General features: G+C 43.4%; 1 protein-coding gene across 8 annotated transcripts; it reads left to right on the top strand.

The window, feature by feature from the left end:
* The first annotated feature begins 2,008 nt into the window (after positions 1–2,008).
* On the top strand, positions 2,009–17,274 carry LOC120978983 (putative ferric-chelate reductase 1). Of its 8 annotated transcripts, none has more exons than XM_040407465.1 (8): positions 2,009–2,140; positions 11,686–11,884; positions 12,852–12,979; positions 13,430–13,521; positions 14,418–14,480; positions 14,526–14,560; positions 14,597–14,628; positions 17,063–17,274. In XM_040407465.1, exons 2-8 carry the CDS (start codon positions 11,686–11,688, stop codon positions 17,111–17,113), a joined length of 600 nt encoding a protein of 199 aa, XP_040263399.1. In that variant the 5' UTR covers positions 2,009–2,140; the 3' UTR covers positions 17,114–17,274. The 8 variants fall into 8 exon arrangements, with proteins under 8 accessions (XP_040263399.1, XP_040263398.1, XP_040263397.1 ...); XM_040407464.1 differs by having other exon boundaries at positions 14,526–14,566; positions 14,603–14,628; XM_040407463.1 differs by having other exon boundaries at positions 14,526–14,628.
* The last annotated feature ends 2,315 nt before the right edge of the window (positions 17,275–19,589 follow it).

Below are 19,589 nucleotides of genomic sequence, written 5' to 3'. Positions count from 1 at the left end.
GCAACAATACCAAATTTTTCAGGCATGTGTACATGCCTAATTTTTCTGGCCTGTGGCTGCAAAAACAAAACAAAAAAAAGGCACATACATGTGTCAATTCCCCTTCGTGATCGTTACCTTGTTGTGGTGAAGGGGCTTGCATATCACAATGAAGCGATCACCTCTATGAGTGTGTTGGCAATGGCAATGTTGGCACACCCCAGATGAGATAAGGTCGTTGCTTCATTGTGAACAGACCAAAAGCGATCGGCTGGATAATTTTGCATAGAAAAAACATTAATTTTCTTTGCGATCATCTAAGGTGATCATTAAAGACTACTAGGCCAACCATGGGCCCACACTGCAGAATCATTGTTTTCTGGGTCACTTAACTGTCACTGAACTACCTCAGCACGGCCATAGGCTTTGAAAAACCGCCATCGCCTGCAATCTGCCAAACGTGCGCATGAGCACAGTCATCACTACACCAACTATTGACAACTCTTTGCGGTTGTCTAAACTCTATTTCATACACTATCAGGGGACATAACAGGGATTAAACTGATAGGAAAAGTACTACTTAACATACCACTCATATCTGGTAGCACAGTACATTGCACGGCGCACGCGCAGTGCCCCAAATTGGAAGTAAGAGGACCAACCAAGCATCTTTTTCCATCTCCCGGTTCCTAAAATCTATTCCATACACCAGCCCCTGATAGGGGACGTAACAGGGATTAAATTGATAGGAATAGTACTACTTAACATACCACTCATATCTGGTAGCACAGTACATTGCACGGCGCACGCGCAGTGCCCCAAATTGGAAGTAAGAGGACCATCCAAGCATCTTTTTCCATCTCCCGGTTCCTAAAATCTATTCCATGCACCACACCAGCCCCTGATAGGGGACAAAACAGAGATTAAACTGGTAAGAACAGATTTTTTTAATAAAAAAAAAAGAGGACAGCCTCTGCGGAGATGGGTATTTTTTGGCCGCGTTACTGAAAGCTCATGCACAATGGCTGTAGGCTCATGCGTCCTTTTGCGGAGGTGACAAACCTGGTCAGTCAAACCCAAGGCAACATCATCGACCTCATCCCATATGCGTTTTTTCTAGAGCGTGCCCTGCGAAGAGTGCTGGATCAGGCCGTAGATGAGCATGAAGAGGAAGAGTTGTTGTCACCATCACCAGCCTTGTTGTCGTCGATTGCTGGACCTGCGGCAACACAGAGAGAGGAGTCTGAAGAAGAGGAGTCAGAGGAGGAAGGTGGCTTTGAGGAGGTGGAAGACCAACCACAGCAGGTGTCCCAGGGAGCTTGTTGTCACCTTTCGGGGACCCTTGGTGTTGTACGTGGCTGGGTGGAGGAAGAGACCTTCAATGACGTCAGTGAGGACAAGGAACGGGACATGACTAGCTTGGTATCCAACCTTGTGCAAATGGGGAGTTTGCAGTTGTGCAAATGGACTGTTTGCGGTTGTTTGCGGTGAGTTAAACGGGGAGTTTGGTCTGTCATAGTTTGGTCTGTCACTGTGAAGCGGGCGTAACCCTTACACTACCTGATCGATACAACATCATACCTGATGTTTCAAAGCACGTTATTCCAAACAATTTAGGAATTTTAGGTGATTTATGCCCTTTATGGATTAAAACCAGACTCTGCGTCAACTACGTAATTTTCCATGGGAGTTTTGCCATGGATCCCCCTCCGGCATGCCACAGTCCAGGTGTTAGTCCCCTTGAAACAACTTTTCAATCACTATTGTGGCCAGAAAGAGTCCCTGTGGGTTTTAAAATTTGCCTGCCTATTGAAGTCTATGGCGGTTCGCCTGGTTCGCCCATTCACGAACATTTGCGAAAATTCACATTCGCCGTTCGCGAACGGAAAATTTTATGTTCGCGACATCTCTACATGTGTTGTGTAAAAATATTATTTGCATACACATCTATCAAAAATGCTAAACTATGTTATGAGATAGGTGGTACTTAATCATCACTAGTTAAAATTGAAATAATTATTATGGAGATGCATACCACTCCCAATGAGTTGGCAGATACTACTTCTTCCTCTTTCCTTCTTGCCACACTTAAACACTGAAGAGAGTCTGTGTGAGCCCATCTGCTGCCTGGAGCCTCTGCTTGTAAGGGAGTCAAAGTGCTGTAAGTATCATTAACAATAGCACATAGAACCCCAGCTGAGATCTTGGAGGTATATAGGTAAAGGGCATACTTTGACAAAGAAAGATACATTGGGGGATGTGTAAGAATTATTATCATGTATATGGATTAGAACAGTGTGTAAAACTATAAGCCATTCTTGGTTTGTGCATTGTATTCTTATTATTTATTGAACTTTTATACTTTTTTTAGTCCCTTTTAATGCTGTATTCTTAACATGTTGTATGGACATGTACAGAATACAAAGCATGCATTCTCGACAGGTTTGTACTGCTGTTAACCCCTTAAGCATGCAGTTTAAAGGATAACTGTCACACTTAGACCCTAATTTCAATTTTCATATATGTAGTTACTAATAACATGATATTCCAGAATCAGTTACTATTAGACTGACTTACCCCATATTTAATAAGATTCAGCCCTTAGCAACCAGTCTGCATAAAACTGCAATTTCACTATTCAGTTAAGATGGCCGCCACTGCCCTCACCATGAGGCTAATCCCACCTGCCCTCACTAGCCAGTAACAATAGCCCCCCAAAAGTGTCAGTAACCAGAGCCCTCCCCCTAAAGGGTTAATCTCCTGCAGCACAAAGGGGTCCTCTTACCACATGTTGCTTTCATTTATACACTGAGCAGATGGCAGATCTCCCTTCCCTGGTCTGCGCTGCTCCAGCTCTGCCTTCTCCAGCTCTGCTGAGTGAGGGAGCGTCTGCCAAGCGCAGGGACAGGGAGAAGTGCACACAGCCCAGGCACTGTTATCAGCTGCTGGGGAGGACCTGGCTTTAATCATTTACTTACAGTCCCTGGCTGTCAGTAATCTGACCTTGCACGCAGCGTCCTCCGTCCTTCTATGAAGGACGGACCATGCCTAGCAACCCTATTTTAAGCACAGGTAAAAATAGACAGTACAGGGAACAAAAATGTGGAATTAAGGGGTAATTGAATACACAGTGAAAAGTTGAAATAGGGCCACCAAGGAGATATTAATCACCACAATCCAATACTCCAAAAAAAAATATTACGACAGTTATACTTTAAGTTTGGTACTTAAATATATATATATTTTTTTTTATGATTTAAAAAAGCCATAACGTTTTAATTGTTCCATCAACATAGCCATATGAAGGCTTGTTTTATGCAGGACAAGTGCAGTGACCTGCTGGTTCCCTGCTAAAGAGTAAATGATACAGTTCACTGATAAAGCTGTTAGGATGCTTTCATAGATGCTAACTATGCACGTACACTGGTATAAATGGCTAATGTGACTTTACTATGCACTATGTATTCCAAAAGGCTGAACATGGGTAGGAAATAGTTAATTGGCAGTCCTAATTAATAGTTGCCAGGTGGTGAGCTGGTCCCACTCTCCCTTGGCTATTGGGTAGTTTCTGGTAAACCAGCAAGGAGTAGAGTTAAAGAAGCATTAGATTATTGCAGAAGGGCCATCTAAGGGCCATGCTTGTACAAAATTAGTAAAGGTTATGCACGCATACGGCTCTATACTTTACTGCATGTGGTTTGATACTGGTGCTCATCACACTACTTAGAGGGACTGGCTATCCAATCTAGGACAGCACCCTGCAGTTGGACATTGCAAAGACGTATTGAGGTATTGCATGCCTTTGTTCATTTTGGAAAAATTGCATGTACCTGTAGAAAGATACTCCAGGCAGACCATCATAATAGCCTCCTCCTATACAGTGCCTTTGGAAAAGCCTACTCTGTGACGTATTTAAGAACTGTGCCAAATACAATATATATATATAATGGGAAAAGCATTTTTTCTTCATTTTTATAAATGTTATTGAACTTTTTATACTTACTTTTATACTTAGGGGCTTGAACATGCAATTTTTTTGATAGCTTCTATTATGAAATGTACTAATCACCCTGCAAATGCAGGGTGCCAATCAAGGACAGAGGGAGCTCCCTCCCTCTGTCAAACTGCTCACATGCTGCAGTCCCTAGAGACTGCAGCATCTAAGGGGGTTAAACTGTCCGGATTGCAGTTATCTCTGATCCCAGCAGTAAGAGTCAGGTGCTTGCTGTATAATACAGTTGGTTGCTTTACATGATGGCACAGGCCCATCTCCTGAGCCAAAGTCATCACCATGACATATTATTATGGCACAGAGGGTTAATTGCCCGCACTCTGAGACATAATAGTACTTCACATAGCAGAAATGGTAATTCAATATATCAGAACAACTCTCAAAATTTCACTGCAATTTAGTAGTCTTTATCGTGTCATAAGATTCCATATACACATGAATTAATATATACCAGACATGGTATAAATAAGTAGTTGTAAATCATACACCTCACTTTTCTATCTTGACGAAGGGTGTTCTCATAAACCCGAAACATTGCAATTAATTGATTCATGTGTGAATGGAATCTTATGATCTAAGTTTTGGCAGACAAAAATAAAGGCTACCTAATTGCAGTCAAATTTTGAGTGCTGTCCTGATTGAATTATGGTTGTCTAAAGGCCTCGTGGCAGAAGAGGCTTCTATTGAATGGGCACCAAGCTAAGCAGCCAAGCAGATAGTGCTGTTGCCACCCACTAAGAAGAATTCACACAGCAAAAATGGTTTAAAAGTTCCACATTAAGTGGGTATACCGGTTTTGCAATTTTCAACATCAATTGACAGGAAACAACACGTTATTACTTACTAATAGTGATTATTTATCTGTAATTCCCCCGCTTTTCTGCTCTGTCATGGTCACATGACATTTTCCATTGTGTTGGTTCCCTATCCCGATGACATCCTGTCTACATCTGAGGAGTGGCAAGACTTGCAAGGCTCTGCCCTGTAGACACAACATTATCACTGACTTTGCCTCTCAATGTTCTACCTTGTAGATGTGATGTCAGCAATGAAGATGTCTCTTAGGCCTCATGCACACGAATGTTGTTTTGGTCCACATCCGAGACGCATTATTTGCTGCTTGAATGCGGACACATTCACTTCAATGGGGCCGCAAAAGATGCGGACAGCACTCCGTGTGCTGTCTGCATCCATTGCTCCGTTATGTGGCCCCGCAAAAAAAAAAATTGTGGGCAAGAATAGGCATTTCTATTATGGTCACCCGTTCCGCAAATTGCTGAACGCACACGGTCGGCATCCGTGTTTTGCGGATCCACAATTTGCAGACCGCAAAAAAACACAGCACGGTCATGTGCATGAGGCCATAGGGTGAGTTTTTTCTAGCAGGGTTGGATCTAGGACTGCCATCAGGAATTTCAGGGCTACATACAGGCAAATCTTTATTTTTATTTACGCTGTTTACCAATCACCAAAAATAATATCTTTACTATATTTTACTGGTTGTTATTATTATTACAGGGATACCAAATACTGTTTTATGACACTTAATAAAAAAAAACTGTAATACTGAAAGGAATAACAAATCCCATTTTCTATAGAGAAGTAAGTTAGGCAGCTGCTTACTGTACAGAAGGTCTGTGGTTAAAATCTCACTCAGACTTGTAGAATAATTTTAGTAAAATTATTTATGGTGATTGGTAAATGACACATTTTTTTTCCCCTTCAGTAATATACTCTTTATTTAGTGCTAAGCCTGTGAAGAAAATAGCTGGTCTGTAGTGTAATGGTAACTCTTCTGCCTATCACACAGAAGGTCTGGGGTTCAAATACTGGTGAAGACCTGTTAAATAATTTCTTTAGTAAAAGTTGTGTGTTGGAAGAAGGCCGGATGGGTCAAATGCACTCAGAACTTCATCATTTGAATATTTTTTTGGTGTGTGTGACCGAAAACCCCTTTAACCTTCAGATGGATGATCGGAAGTTGGCTGTACATACAAGGCATCCCATAAATATGGAGTACCTGTAACACAATTGCAGGAGGAATGGTTAAAAATTTCTTCTCAACTTTGTGTAAATCTTATTTTCAGCTACAGAAAATGTTGGGTGGAGGTGATTGCTGTTTAACAGGAATTTACAGGTTATTAAATTCATGGGTTCCCTTAAGAGTTTATCATGCAGATAGTCTGCCAGATTATGGCTAATGATCGTTCTCAGTGACGCTCATTAGCAATCATTTCGCAGTGTAATACTGCCGCCCATTATACAATGAATAAGCAAACTGCTGCCGGCAAACAATGATTCAGTATGTGTCACGAGGGTGTCACGACTAGAGATGAGCGAAATTTTCCAAAATTTGGTTCTCCATTTTTTTGGGGGAAATATTTGGTTCGATCCGAATAAATTTGTGGCGAATTTCGTTAAAAACGGCTATTTCCTTGCTGCAGAGAGCCTTTATAGTGGTGTAGAACACTGTGCCTTGCAGTAATACGCATAGAGATCACTGCACACTTCCGCTATGTCTATTCTACCTCGAATCCATACTTGCAACACATTAAGCTATTTTTACGCTACGTGGATGATGTCTTTATGGTCTGGCAAGGTTCGAAGCAGGTGTGTGAGAACTTTGTCCAGTTCTTAAATGATCATAATGAAATGAACATGAAATTCACATTAAATTTCGGGGGTACCATATTGGATTTCCTCGATGTACGTGTGACAATTGACGAGGGCACTCTCGTCACCACCGGTTTTCGTAAACCTACCGCCACTAATTCATTGCTCCATTATGACAGTTATCATCCACGTAGCGTAAAACAGGCAGTCCCGTATGGACAGTTTATACGCTTAAAACGTGTCAATAGCGCAGGAGCAGGTTGTAAAACGCAGGCCCAGGAATTAAAGGAGAGACTCCTACATAGAGGATACCCGGAAGCAGAATTAAATGCAGCTTTAGAGAGAGCAGGCCGATTTACACAGGGTGAATTACTAAAGAAAAACAATCCTAAAAAAAGTGTTGCAAAAAGATTTGCATTTGCCTTCAAATACAGTCCCTTAGCGGACACCATTAAACAGGTCATATTTAAAAACTGGGACACCCTCAAGAATGAAGAGGGGCTCCAGGATTTAACATATAATAAACCTCTTATTACTTTCAAAAGGTGCCACACGATTAAGGACAAGCTGGTGAGAAGCAGGCTTAAGGAGAATAGAACTAGTAAATGGCTCACTGAACGTTTACCAATAGGAAATTACAAATGTGGGGACTGTTCTTTCTGTCAATATGCTCTACAGGGCAAGTATTTTTTCTTTGCAGGTATTACGCAGGGGTATTCCCACTTCATTAAATAGGCTTTCATTAAATCATTGCCCCCCACTGAACATTTCTTATTATATATGTCTTTTAAAAAAACATACCATTCGTCCTAAAAAAGGTCCTTTTCGAACCCTGTGTTTATCCTGGTGTCCCATGGATACGGCCTCATCTCGCCGGCCGCATCCATGTGCCGCGCCTGCGCACCACAGCCTAAGATATCCATCGGCCGGCCTCTCCTGTAATACGTGAACGCGCACATCCGCGCATGCGCAGTATATCCAGCGCATCTGAGATAGAGCTACGCATGCGCGGGCATCCGAACAGTTTGGGCGAGTCAGCGGAGTGAGCGGACGGACGTCGGAGGACCGGGATACTATCTCCTAATAGGTAAGCATAATTTCTACAGGCCCACTAATCCACCAACGATTATTGAATATGGGGCAATAAAGGGGGTTCATCGTGAATTCAAAGGGGGCAATTGTATGTATACTGGGGGCAACTCTATGAATTTTATGGACACTGGGGGCAGCTATATAAAATGGATGCACACTGGGGGCAACTATATGAATTGTATGGACATTGGGGGCAACTCTATGAATTTTATGGACACTGGGGCAACTATATAAAATGGATGCACACTGGGGGCGACTCTATGATATGTATGGACACTGGGGGCAACTATATGAATTGTATGGACACTGGGGGCAACTATATGAATTTTATGGACACTGGGGGCAACTGTATGAATTGTATGGACACTGGGGGCAACTATATGAAATGGATGGACACTGGGGGCAACTATATGAAATGGATGGGAGGCACTTATGGGGGCAGATGGAGGAGGCACTTATAGGGGCGGATGGAGGAGGCACTTATGGGGGCAGTTATGCAGAGATGTGTATGTGGCGGTTTAGAATCAATGCGGATGAAAGATAGAATCAGATGTAGCAGAGCTGAATAAGCGTTGTTCAGTCACAGTACTAATGGTGAAGGAAATAGACGGATTTAGCAGAGATGTGTATGTGGCGGTTTAGAATCAATGCTGGTGAAAGAGAAACAGATGAATCAGAGCTGAATATGCAGATGTTCTGATACAGTGCTGTTTGAAGAGAGAATAAGATGTAGTAGAGCTGAATATGCGGCTGTTCTGACACAGTGCTGGTTGAATAGAAAAACTGATGTAGCAGAGCTGTATATGTGGCAGGTCAGCATCAATGCTGGTGAAAGAGAAACAGATGTAGTAGAGCTGAATATGCGGCTGTTCTGATACAGTGCTGTTTGAAGAGCGAAACAGATGTAGTAGAGCTGAATATGCGGCTGTTCTGATACAGTGCTGTTTGAAGAGTGAAACAGATGTAGTAGAGCTGAATATGCGGCTGTTCTTATACAGTGCTGGTTGAAGAGAGGAACAGATGTAGTAGAGCTGAATATGCTGCTGTTCTGACACAGTGCTGGTTGAAGAGATAAACAGACAGATGTAGCAGGGCTGTATATGAAGCTTTTCAGACACAGTGCTAGTGGGGGAGTAGAATAAAGATGTAGCAGGGCTGTATAGGAAGCCATTCAGCCAAAGTGATGTTAGGGGACTGGAGAAGACACATGTAGCTGAGCTGTATATGCATCTATAAAGATACATAGTGTGAGGTTTATACACAATTAGAGTACAGCTGTAATGGAAACAAATCTGCATCAGTGCTGGTGGGTGGGGGTTGGTCAAGCTTTTGAGCTAATGTATAATATGGAATTATAGTTTTTGATGCACAGAATGGGTTTGTAAAAGATCAGACAGATATTTTATGTGTAAAACTGCAGAACAGCCAGGTGTTACTGTGCACTGAGCTCACGTCACATGGCTCTGAGTGACCATTCCCCTCACACACACTGCAGACTGATGAGTCATACTTTTCACATGAAGGAGCACAGGACTCAGTTCTCAGTGTGATGTCATAAGGAGGCGTGGCCGGCCTTCACTCTAGCTGCCTAAGCCCGCCCAGCCTTAGCAGCAGAAAAACCAGGAAGTGAACAGCTAGCTGGCAGCAATTGAGAATGAAGTAGCAAGATGGGAATACCCCTAAAGCAATTCACCACATGCAGGACTAAATACGTGGTATGCCTGGTGCTATGCTCCTGTAGGTCTTTCTACATAGGGAAGACTATGCGCCCTATGTATGAGAGATTCAGGGAGCATATCAACTCAGTAAGGTCAGGTAAGGGTTGTCCCAGGCTAATTGATCATGTCCGTAATAGACACGATTGTAATACCAAATGCCTAAAATTTGCAGCCCTTGAACATGTCCCCGCCCCAGTACTAGGTGGAGATAGAGACCGCCTCCTTTTGCAGAAGGAGGTGGAGTGGATTGTCCGCACTGCTGCCATGGGTCCTCTGGGACTAAATGATCGAAATGATCTAAGTGTCTGTCTACACAGTTAAAGGGCCATGCACGCGATATATGTACACCCAGTGTCAGGGAATGTCATGTCTTTACCCTCCTCGTTCCGGAATGGATGAGGTATATTTTTAGCGTCTGTGGTTGCTAAGGCAACATGGACGCATTTAAATGAGCGCATGGGTAGCGCGACTAGATTAGAGGCCAGAGGAAGCGCAGGTGCGCGAAACGGCCTTCGCCAGCTGATCACTCAGTACTCTCACGCTCATGTCCGCCCCAGCACTTTGTAACTTATACTTCATATGGAAATAAAGAAGAATTCTGCTACAATTGGTGAGTGCCGCTATCATTATTTCCTTCTCTCTTTTGGATCGCATGGTTTACTGTGGACTTTATATATAGCAGAGCACCACTATTCATTGCATTACCTGACAGGGTCTCACAGTCCATCATCCCGCACGTGTTGTATGGTTCCCAGGAGTGCCGCCTCATACCTCTCCGTACGCTGCATATATAAACAGGATAACAACAGAGCATAAATCAAACAGTAACAGTAATACTGTCTAACGCTAAACTAGCTATTGCGAAATATTCCCCCACAGTCCATAAAGCAGCCTGGCTGCGCCTGAATGTTCCTGAGCCAGCTTTGTCTTTGGGGTGTACCCTTAAGTATTGCGCAATACTATTTGTAATCCAACAAAGTGAAGTCTATAACTTGCCGCTTTCTTATATGTCCCCAAAGTGTCACTGGTACAGTACAACGAGGTGTGACGCGGCAGAGCCACACTTACAGTTCCTTGGGTAGTTTGGTAAGCACTTGGTACTTTTCCTTGATCCTTCAAAACTGGACCGTACAGCTACGTGCTTCCCGGATTCGTCGCAGTGAATCTTCCCTCGGTGCTGTAGTCAGAATCCACTGTGAGCCGAAGTTCCTCTTCCAAGCTCCACAGCAAGTCGTTCCTGACGTCCTCAGCATCTCACAGGCAGAGCCTAACTGCCGCTTCCTGCTCTGCACCAGAACTTCTCCCTTTCCTGGGGAGAGTGTGATGCAGCAAGTGATTTGCCAAGTGCAGTCTCAAAACTGCAATTACAGTTCACTATAACCCTTCTGAGACTTCTAGCCTGCCCATAAATTATCGGTATTTTGACTTTGCAAGGTAAATTAATATAAGAATTTTTTCTATAGTAAACTTCAATGTAGATTAGTCCATTGCTGCCATCTACTGACCAAACAAATTTATAACAGGCAATTTACACTCTACATTCAATAACTTTGGTAAATCATGCTTACACAATTACACAAGTATGCTACCACCTGCTGGTTCAGGTCCTGCTCTGTGTCTAGCTGCTGGTGAGTAGTTTCCTCAGTATGCGGGTGAAGGAAGCTGCTCATCAGCGACTCAAGACTGCTCCTACCACCCCACCCCTCCCCAGCAGCCATGGCAAGCAGGCGATTGCCGGAAATGCTTCCTTCCCGACAATCGCCTGCATAATCTGCCTGCAATCGCCTGCATAATCTGCCTGTCTAATACAGCCTTTACCTTTTCTTCCTTACGCCATGCATTTAGGCAGTCTAGTGTATTCCTTAGGCCAAAATACCTATTATTATTATTGAGGCCTACAGAAGATACTAGCCCAGTGCTGAAACGCGTAGCCTAAATAAACATAATGTGGATGACCTTTCCTTACCCCATGTGTCATCATTCCAGCAAGTAACCCTGAAACTACTTTTTTTCCTTTAATTACTTTACCTCCTACAAGGTGCATTTTGGATAGATGCCCTGTCAGTATTGGAGACAGCTGTTAGATACACCACCTTATACCATGCCAACACCAGATTTGTGCCTGGTCCGAACAGTCAATGCAGGGGAGTGCATAGTGTTTGTACATTTCCACCACTGTAACCCAATGATCCTGAGCCATGGACCACCTTGTGTGCCATTTTTTCTCCTCTAGCAACTAAATTAAGAACATATTTTTTATCATCCAAACAGATGGATCCTTTAGTTAAAAGCACAGTCATCCTACTCATCGTTTCTCTCTTTGACTGTTCTAATGGGTATCCAAATGGAAAAGTTCAAGATTCCTGCTCTTCAATGGTGCCCAAACATGGTGCCAATGCACAGACCTCTGCTGCCCCTTACAGTCTGAGTCTTATTAAAAGTACCTACAGTGCAGGAGAAGAACTTACAGGTAACTAACAAGTAGTTTTAGTTCCCCATCCTAAGAAATATCTTACCTATAGATGTGATTCGTTACTTAACTTAATCTGGTACCATCTTTACAATGTTGTCTGAATTTTAAATTTAGAAGTTTTCTACTTAAAGGGGTTGTGCCATTGAAACAACTAATCCCCTAACCACAGGATAAAAGATGTGTCTGGTTGGCGGGGGTTCAATAACTGGGGACTCGGGGCTGCCCCTTCTCCCCTGTATGGAGTGGTGGGCATGCATGCATGCCCCAAGGGGGTGGTTGAGTACTTGCTGAGATATCCAAGTACTAGCATTTGGCTATCTCTGGCAGCTCCAAAGAGATGAATGTAGTGTCGGACAGGCATGTATGTCTGCTGCTTCATTGAAATGGGGAGCACTAGCCTCCTTTCCCATGGTCGTGGGGACCGAGTGGTTCGACCCCACTGATCAGACACTTATCTCCTATCCTTTGAATAGGGGAAACACTGTCTTAATGAGACATAAAGAGGTGGTCCCATAAGAATGTGGCCACAGGATAATCAGCTGATCACCCCTGGTCCCAATACTGGCAACCCCAGGACAAGACAGGGCCAGCCAGGCATTTCAGAACTGTAGTATTGCAAGGTGAGTGGTGACCATTTAAATGAATGGCCTACCATGTAATACATGGTCGACTCAAGTCTATTACAATAGAAACAGAGCAGCTATCCATTCTGGCCTATAGAATTGTGTCTTGAAAAGGGTTGTTTTTCCGAGACAACCTTTTTAAATGCATTTTATTAGGAAAATCTGATTGACATGCAGCCTGACCGCTTGACTTGTTGTCAGCACAGTCTATACCTGCTTTGGAACAGTCATGTCTGACTGACGGTTGCTATTTGCATAATGACAAGTTTACCATTAGTTTCTAAACAAATTATTAGAACTACATGCAATAATAAGAATGTATCATCTGTCTTTTGTTGCAGTCACTCTTACGGGTAATGCCACGTTCACAGGTTTCATGATCCAGGCTCGCAATGGCAATTCCTTGAACCCAGTGGGCTCCTTCAAAGTCAATGGAAATGCACAGACTCTTGATTGTACCTCTACTGCAGTAAGTTTTATTTGACAGGAATATTGTTGAGAAGGCTTCTAATATTAATAATGCGTCAGCATCCTATCAAGTTGCACTGTGATGCTTATGTCACATACAGCTCTTCATCAGGAGTCATCTCTACTGTTAAAGTACTAAAGTAAGAGCTTGGCAACCATACAAATAGTGCATGCCTAACGGCTGATATATTTGGTATAGCTATATAAAACCGAATGAAATTTGTCTAAATTTAAATGTCTCAGGTACAGATGAATTGCTCAAAATTCAATTCTGGTCCCAATTTGTTTTCTTTCCAAAAGTTGCCTGAATGACCACAAATTTTGATTCAGATGCAAGTAAAAAAATTTATTTTTTTACAATCGATTCACTTATCTCTAGCCTCATGTTCAGCATCCTTTATTAACTGTGCAAATTGGTTTTCATATATAATTTTCCATATCTATTTAACAGAGTGCAGTTAGTCATACATCTGCCGAACCCAAACAAAGCATACAGGTGACTTGGGTGGCTCCAGCAGACAGCAACTCAGACTTACACATCAGGTAAGTTTATTACTAACATTTATGACCCTATGACAATGGCTATCATGATAAGTGTTTTGCCATGAATAAATGTATGGCAGTAAATGGCAATAAAAGGGCTTATCCAACCTTAAAAAAACATAAACGTTCCAATTGGAAAGTGAACCGACCCCAACATAGACAATGGGGTCTGTTCAGCAACATTCGGTTCCGTTATATGCTAAATCCAGCAATTATTTTCATTGTTCTGAACATCTAATGGAGCAGAACAATAAGAAATTACTAGCTCTGGTGTGAACCCAGCGTTGGTAAAAGAAAACAGAGAAACTGATCAGAATTAGTAAAATGGATCTACTGGGTTATGTAATATACCAGTGCCATACAAAGTCTGAAGGGTAGGTTCCTAAGTTGCTTTGTACATTATAGGTGCTTGAAGTGGCTCTCTGGGGCATTATCTAAATTCTCTGTTGAAGTTAACTTTCCGTCACACCGCTGGTTCCGTGATCTTGGCTGTGATTATGTGACCACCAGACTACTGTGGGCTCCTCCGCTGAAGTCCTAACTGGATGTGCTCCTGTGCCTTCCTGTTCAGCTATATAATGTACATCAAGCTGAACAGGAAGGCACAGGTTGGGATTTCAGTGAAAGAGCCCACAGCCAGTCGGGCAGTCACATGGCCACAGCCGCAGAAACAAAGCCATGACAGAAGGGTAAGTACTGCTGAATTTCTCTATCTTACACAGGTTAACTGAAACAGAAAATTTAGGTAAAGCCTCAGAGAACCCCTTTAACACCATAGAAAATAACAAAATGGCTGCATATTACCAGAAGTTGCCAAAATAACCCACCCTTCTGTGACATCACTCAGGGCTTTAGAGCTATTTATCATTTGACCTTCTGTTTTTCATATTTTTTAGGGCTACGGTGGTGCAAACAAAACTCGTGTACTGGACTGGCGTTCCAAGCTCTAAGCTCACTTACATCGCTACCTCTGGTACTAATGGTACAACTGGTACTAATGCTACCTCTGGTACTAATGCTACCTCTGGTACTAATGGTACAACTGGTACTAATGGTGCAACTGGTACTAATGGTGCAACTGCTGAAAACAGTGGATTCCAACAAACTGTAAGCATTAAAATATCAAGTTATTTAATGGAACATGTGTGCAGTGAGAGATTTAAATGGACTATATCATAAATACAGAAATACCAGATACCAAACAGAGTCTTTGTGTTGAGACTTGAAGTGCTGCAAAATCCGCTGCTGTGACCTACACTTAAACCGTGGTCTTTATTGGCTTTATAGCAGGTTCACATATGGGATATGGCCAATGGCCGTTTTTATGTAGACAACTCTTAAGTTCCTGTGTACGCGAAACGCCCATTTGCCACCCCAGGTGTGTGTGTTTATCCCATATGTGAACCTGCTATAAAGCCAATAAAGAACACGATTCTATAGAGCTGGCAAGTACCGTGACCTCCTTTCACACAGCTTAAGGGCTCGTGCACATGGCCGTTGCCCGGGCCTTCCATGCATTGCGGAGGCCAATGCACGGGCATCATCCATGTGGTTGCCGCAAACAGATCCAGATCTATTCAACGTGAATCGGTACGTGATCCGTCTGCACCGCAAAAAAATAAAACATGTTGTATTTTTTTGCAGTGCTGTGGCACAGAGAGAAAGCCCACGCTGTTTGTGTGCTCAGCCTGGCCCGTATTAAGGCCCGCAAACATTTGAGTCATTCAATCTGGAAGGTGCGGTGTGGAGGCATGGAACTCCATGGAAGCACTAAAGAGTGCTTCCGTAGGATTTCTCTCCGTGCCTCCACACCGAAAAAAAATAAAGGTTATGTAAAGGCTATTTTTTTGCGGTGCTGATAGAACACAGACCCATTCAAGTTGAATCAGTCTGCATCCGTCTGTGGCAGCCGCATGGATCATGCCCGTGCATTTAGGACCACAGATTGCGGTCCACAATGCACGAAATAGCTGGGCAACGGCCGTGTGCATGAGCTCTAAATCAAGGCACAAGGAATAGATATAGCAATAGTACAGCCTGTACCAGCTGTAATTCATCTTTAAAGGGAATCTGTCATCACATACGTGTAACTAAAGCCATCTGCCTTGTTTGTTGCTTCTCAATATGTGGCCCCAATTCAGAGAAATAAGGGTTTTTATATCATGTAAATTGGTCTCATGGTGCAACCAGGGCGTTGCCATTGCACCTAGAGGCTTGACTAAGTCTTTTTCTGCCGGGCCGTGCTCCCCCCTCCCTCTATTGGCTAGGTCCCCACCTCTTTGACTGACTGGGCCAGGCAGACTTCCGCGAAACTTCAGGGCCAGGCATGAGAGCAGACTGCCTGGCCCCGTGAGTCACAGAGGTGGGCGGCGCGGGCAAAAAAGGCATGGGGCCACCATAGAAAACTGAACGGAGCCTCGGGATGCAATGAGGTGCAATGGTAACGCCCTTGTTGTACCAAGAGGGTAATTTACATAACCTAAAAGCAGTCATTTCTCTATACTGAGGGAACATATTGAAAATCAGTAAACAGCATTAGAAACTGGTGACAAGCGCAGATCTAGTGAGGCTGGTGGCTTTAGTTACTTGTATGTGATAACAGATTCCCTTTAAGGAATCAGCGGACGTCCGAAACTCCACCCCCACTGATCAGGTGTTTAGTGTAGCCCGAGCAAACGAAGGAGGCAAGTATGATTATTTTTTGGGTTTTTTACACTATCTCAGGTTAAATCAATTCGCTACCAGGAAGCACAAGGATATTCGGCTTTGCAGCTAATTGAATTTATCCTGAAATTTGGATCGAATTCCACTTCGTCGGATTCGATTCGCTCAACACTAGTTCCGATCTTTCCATATTACATATTAAGTTCTTCAAAGCTCTACAAGGGGAATGTTTGCACTGCTTTCCCCAGCACTTACTTACTGCTGGCTGGAGTTTGGCATTGTCAAAACTGCTGACAGTCCCTTTAAGGCTAGGTCTACACGACGATATTTGTTGCGCGACAATAAGTCGCGCGACAGATAGGGCACAACCACACTGCAACATTTGTCGCGTGACATTTTGTTGCTCCAATGTCGCGCGACAATTTTTATAATGGTAGTCTATGGTGTCGCACTGCAACATGCAACATGCTGCGACTGCGACGCAACAGTCGCAGAAAAATCCATCTCGAATGTCGCGTCGCAGTCGCAGCATGTTGCATGTTGCAGTGCGACACCATAGACTGACATTATAAAAAAAATTGCGTGACACTGGTGCGACAAATGTCGCCGTGTAGACCTAGCCTAAAGTAGAAGTAACTTCATGCACAACTGGTGTGTAACAGGCTGCTAATGAAGAGACTGGTGGTGACTTTGTAACTTATATCTGTATAATTGTCACTTTTTTGTCATCAGAAGGCAATTTTATATACACATACTTTTATAGAGATTTTCATTGAAGTGTACATTATATTATTATTTATTTGTACTGAAACAAAAAAATGTTTTCCAGAGAGTTGAAAGTAAATTTTATTCAAGTGGGTTTTCTTGTCTCTTCTAGGCTCCTCCATTATTTGGCCTCATTCTAATGGTGACTGTTCTATGGATCTAAATAGTCTCAGCAGCACTTTACATGTGAAGAACACTGTGACCTGACACAGCCTATGCACAAATTGGAGCTTCCTATATATTTTTTTAACTGTTCTTATGCTGGGTCTGCTTTATAGACTTGTTCTGATGTAGGATTCTAACAAAACGCTCAAGACTTATTAGCTACAGTATAACATGTAAGGTATCTGTTTTTTGTATGGGCAATAAAAATTATCATACATGAAATTGAAAGCCATTTATTAACACTGGCGTTACATACACCATTCTAAAAAAAGATTTGTGCCAGATGACTATGACTATATTTGTGCCAAAGTTTTGTCCAATTTTCCAGCTTTAGTATTAATAAGGCTACTTTCACACTAGCGTTTTTACTGGCAGGGTTGAGCAAAAACGCTTCCGTTACTGATAATACAACCGTCTGCATCCGTTATGAACGGATCCGGTTGTATTATCTTTAACATTGCCAAGATGGATCCGTCATGAACTCCATTGAAAGTCAATGGGGGACGGATCCGTTTTCTATTGTGGCAGATTGTGGCAGAGAAAACGGATCAGTCCCCTTTGACTTGCATTGGGGGTCATGCCGGATCCGTCTTGCTCTGCATCCCAGGACAGAAAGCAAACTACAACATGTTGCGATTTGCTCTCCTTTATGGGAACGGAACTAAATGTAACGGAATGCATTTTGAAGCATTCCATTCTTATCAGTTCAGTTTTGTCCCTATTGACAATGAATGGGGACAAAACTGAAGCGGTTTTTTTCCCCCAGTATTGAGCCCCTATGACGGATCTCAATACAGGAAAACTAAAACGCTAGTGTGAAAGTAGCCTAAATCTGTCTAAAACAACTTGGTGACCATGGATGATAGATGACTAGAGTTGAGCGAACACCTGGATGTTCGGGTTCGAGAAGTTCGGCCAAACTTCCCGGAAATGTTCGGGTTCGGGATCCGAACTCGACCCGAACTTCGCCCCGAACTCGAACCCCATTGAAGTCAATGGGGACCCGAACTTTTCGGCACTAGAAAGGCTGTAAAACAGCCCAGGAAAGAGCTAGAGGGCTGCAAAAGGCAGTAAAATGTAGGTAAATCCCCTGCAAACAAATGTGGATAGGGAAATTAATTAAAATAAAAATAAAATAAATAAAAATTAACCAATATCAATTGGAGAGAGGTCCCATAGCAGAGAATCAGGCTTCATGTCATAGCAGAGAATCAGGCTTCATGTCACCCACCACTGGAACAGGCCATTGTCAGATATGTTTAGGCCCCGGCACCCAGACAGAGGAGAGAGGTCCCATAGCAGAGAATCAGGCTTCATGTCATAGCAGAGAATCATGCTTCATGTCACCCAACACTGGAACAGGCCACTGTCAGATATGTTTAGGCCCCGGCACCCAGACAGAGGAGAGAGGTCCCATAGCAGAGAATCAGGCTTCATGTCATAGCAGAGAATCATGCTTCATGTCACCCACCACTGGAACAGGCCATTGTCAGATATTTTTAGGCCCCGGCACCCATACAGAGGAGAGAGGCCCCATAGCAGAGATTCAGGCTTCATGTCATAGCAAAGAATCAAGCTTCATGTCACCCAACACTGGAACAGGCCACTGTCAGATATTTTTAGGCCCCAGCACCAAGACAGAGGAGAGAGGTCCCACAGCAGAGAATCAGGCTTCATGTCATAGCAGAGAATCATGCTTCATGTCACCCAACACTGGAACAGGCCACTGTCAGATATTTTTAGGCCCCGGTACCCAGACAGAGGAGAGAGGTCCCATAGCAGAGAATCAGGCTTCATGTCATAGCAGAGAATCAGCCTTCATGTCACCCACCACTGGAACAGGCCATTGTCAGATATTTTTAGGCCCCGGCACCCAGACAGAGGAGAGAGGTCCCATAGCAGAGATTCAGGCTTCATGTCATAGCAGAGAATCAGGCTTCATGTCACCCAACACTGGAACAGGCCACTGTCAGATATTTTTAGGCCCCGGCACCCAGACAGAGGAGAGAGGTCCCATAGCAGAGAATCAGGCTTCATGTCATAGCAAAGAATCAAGCTTCATGTCACCCAACACTGGAACAGGCCATTGTCAGATATTTTTAGGCCCCAGCACCAAGACAGAGGAGAGAGGTCCCATAGCAGAGAATCAGGCTTCATGTCATAGCAGAGAATCATGCTTCATGTCACCCAACACTGGAATAGGCCACTGTCAGATATTTTTAGGCCCCGGCACCCAGACAGAGGAGAGAGGTCCCATAGCAGAGATTCAGGCTTCATGTCATAGCAGAGAATCAGGCTTCATGTCACCCAACACTGGAACAGGCCACTGTCAGATATTTTTAGGCCCCGGCACCCAGACAGAGGAGAGAGGTCCCATAGCAGAGAATCAGGCTTCATGTCATAGCAAAGAATCAAGCTTCATGTCACCCAACACTGGAACAGGCCACTGTCAGATATTTTTAGGCCCCAGCACC

The sequence above is a fragment of the Bufo bufo genome, chromosome 9 (assembly GCF_905171765.1).
Source record: "Bufo bufo chromosome 9, aBufBuf1.1, whole genome shotgun sequence".
Lineage (NCBI taxonomy): Eukaryota > Metazoa > Chordata > Amphibia > Anura > Bufonidae > Bufo > Bufo bufo.
Note: the sequence above shows the minus strand (reverse complement) of the source record. Positions and strands in the feature narration are given on the sequence as shown.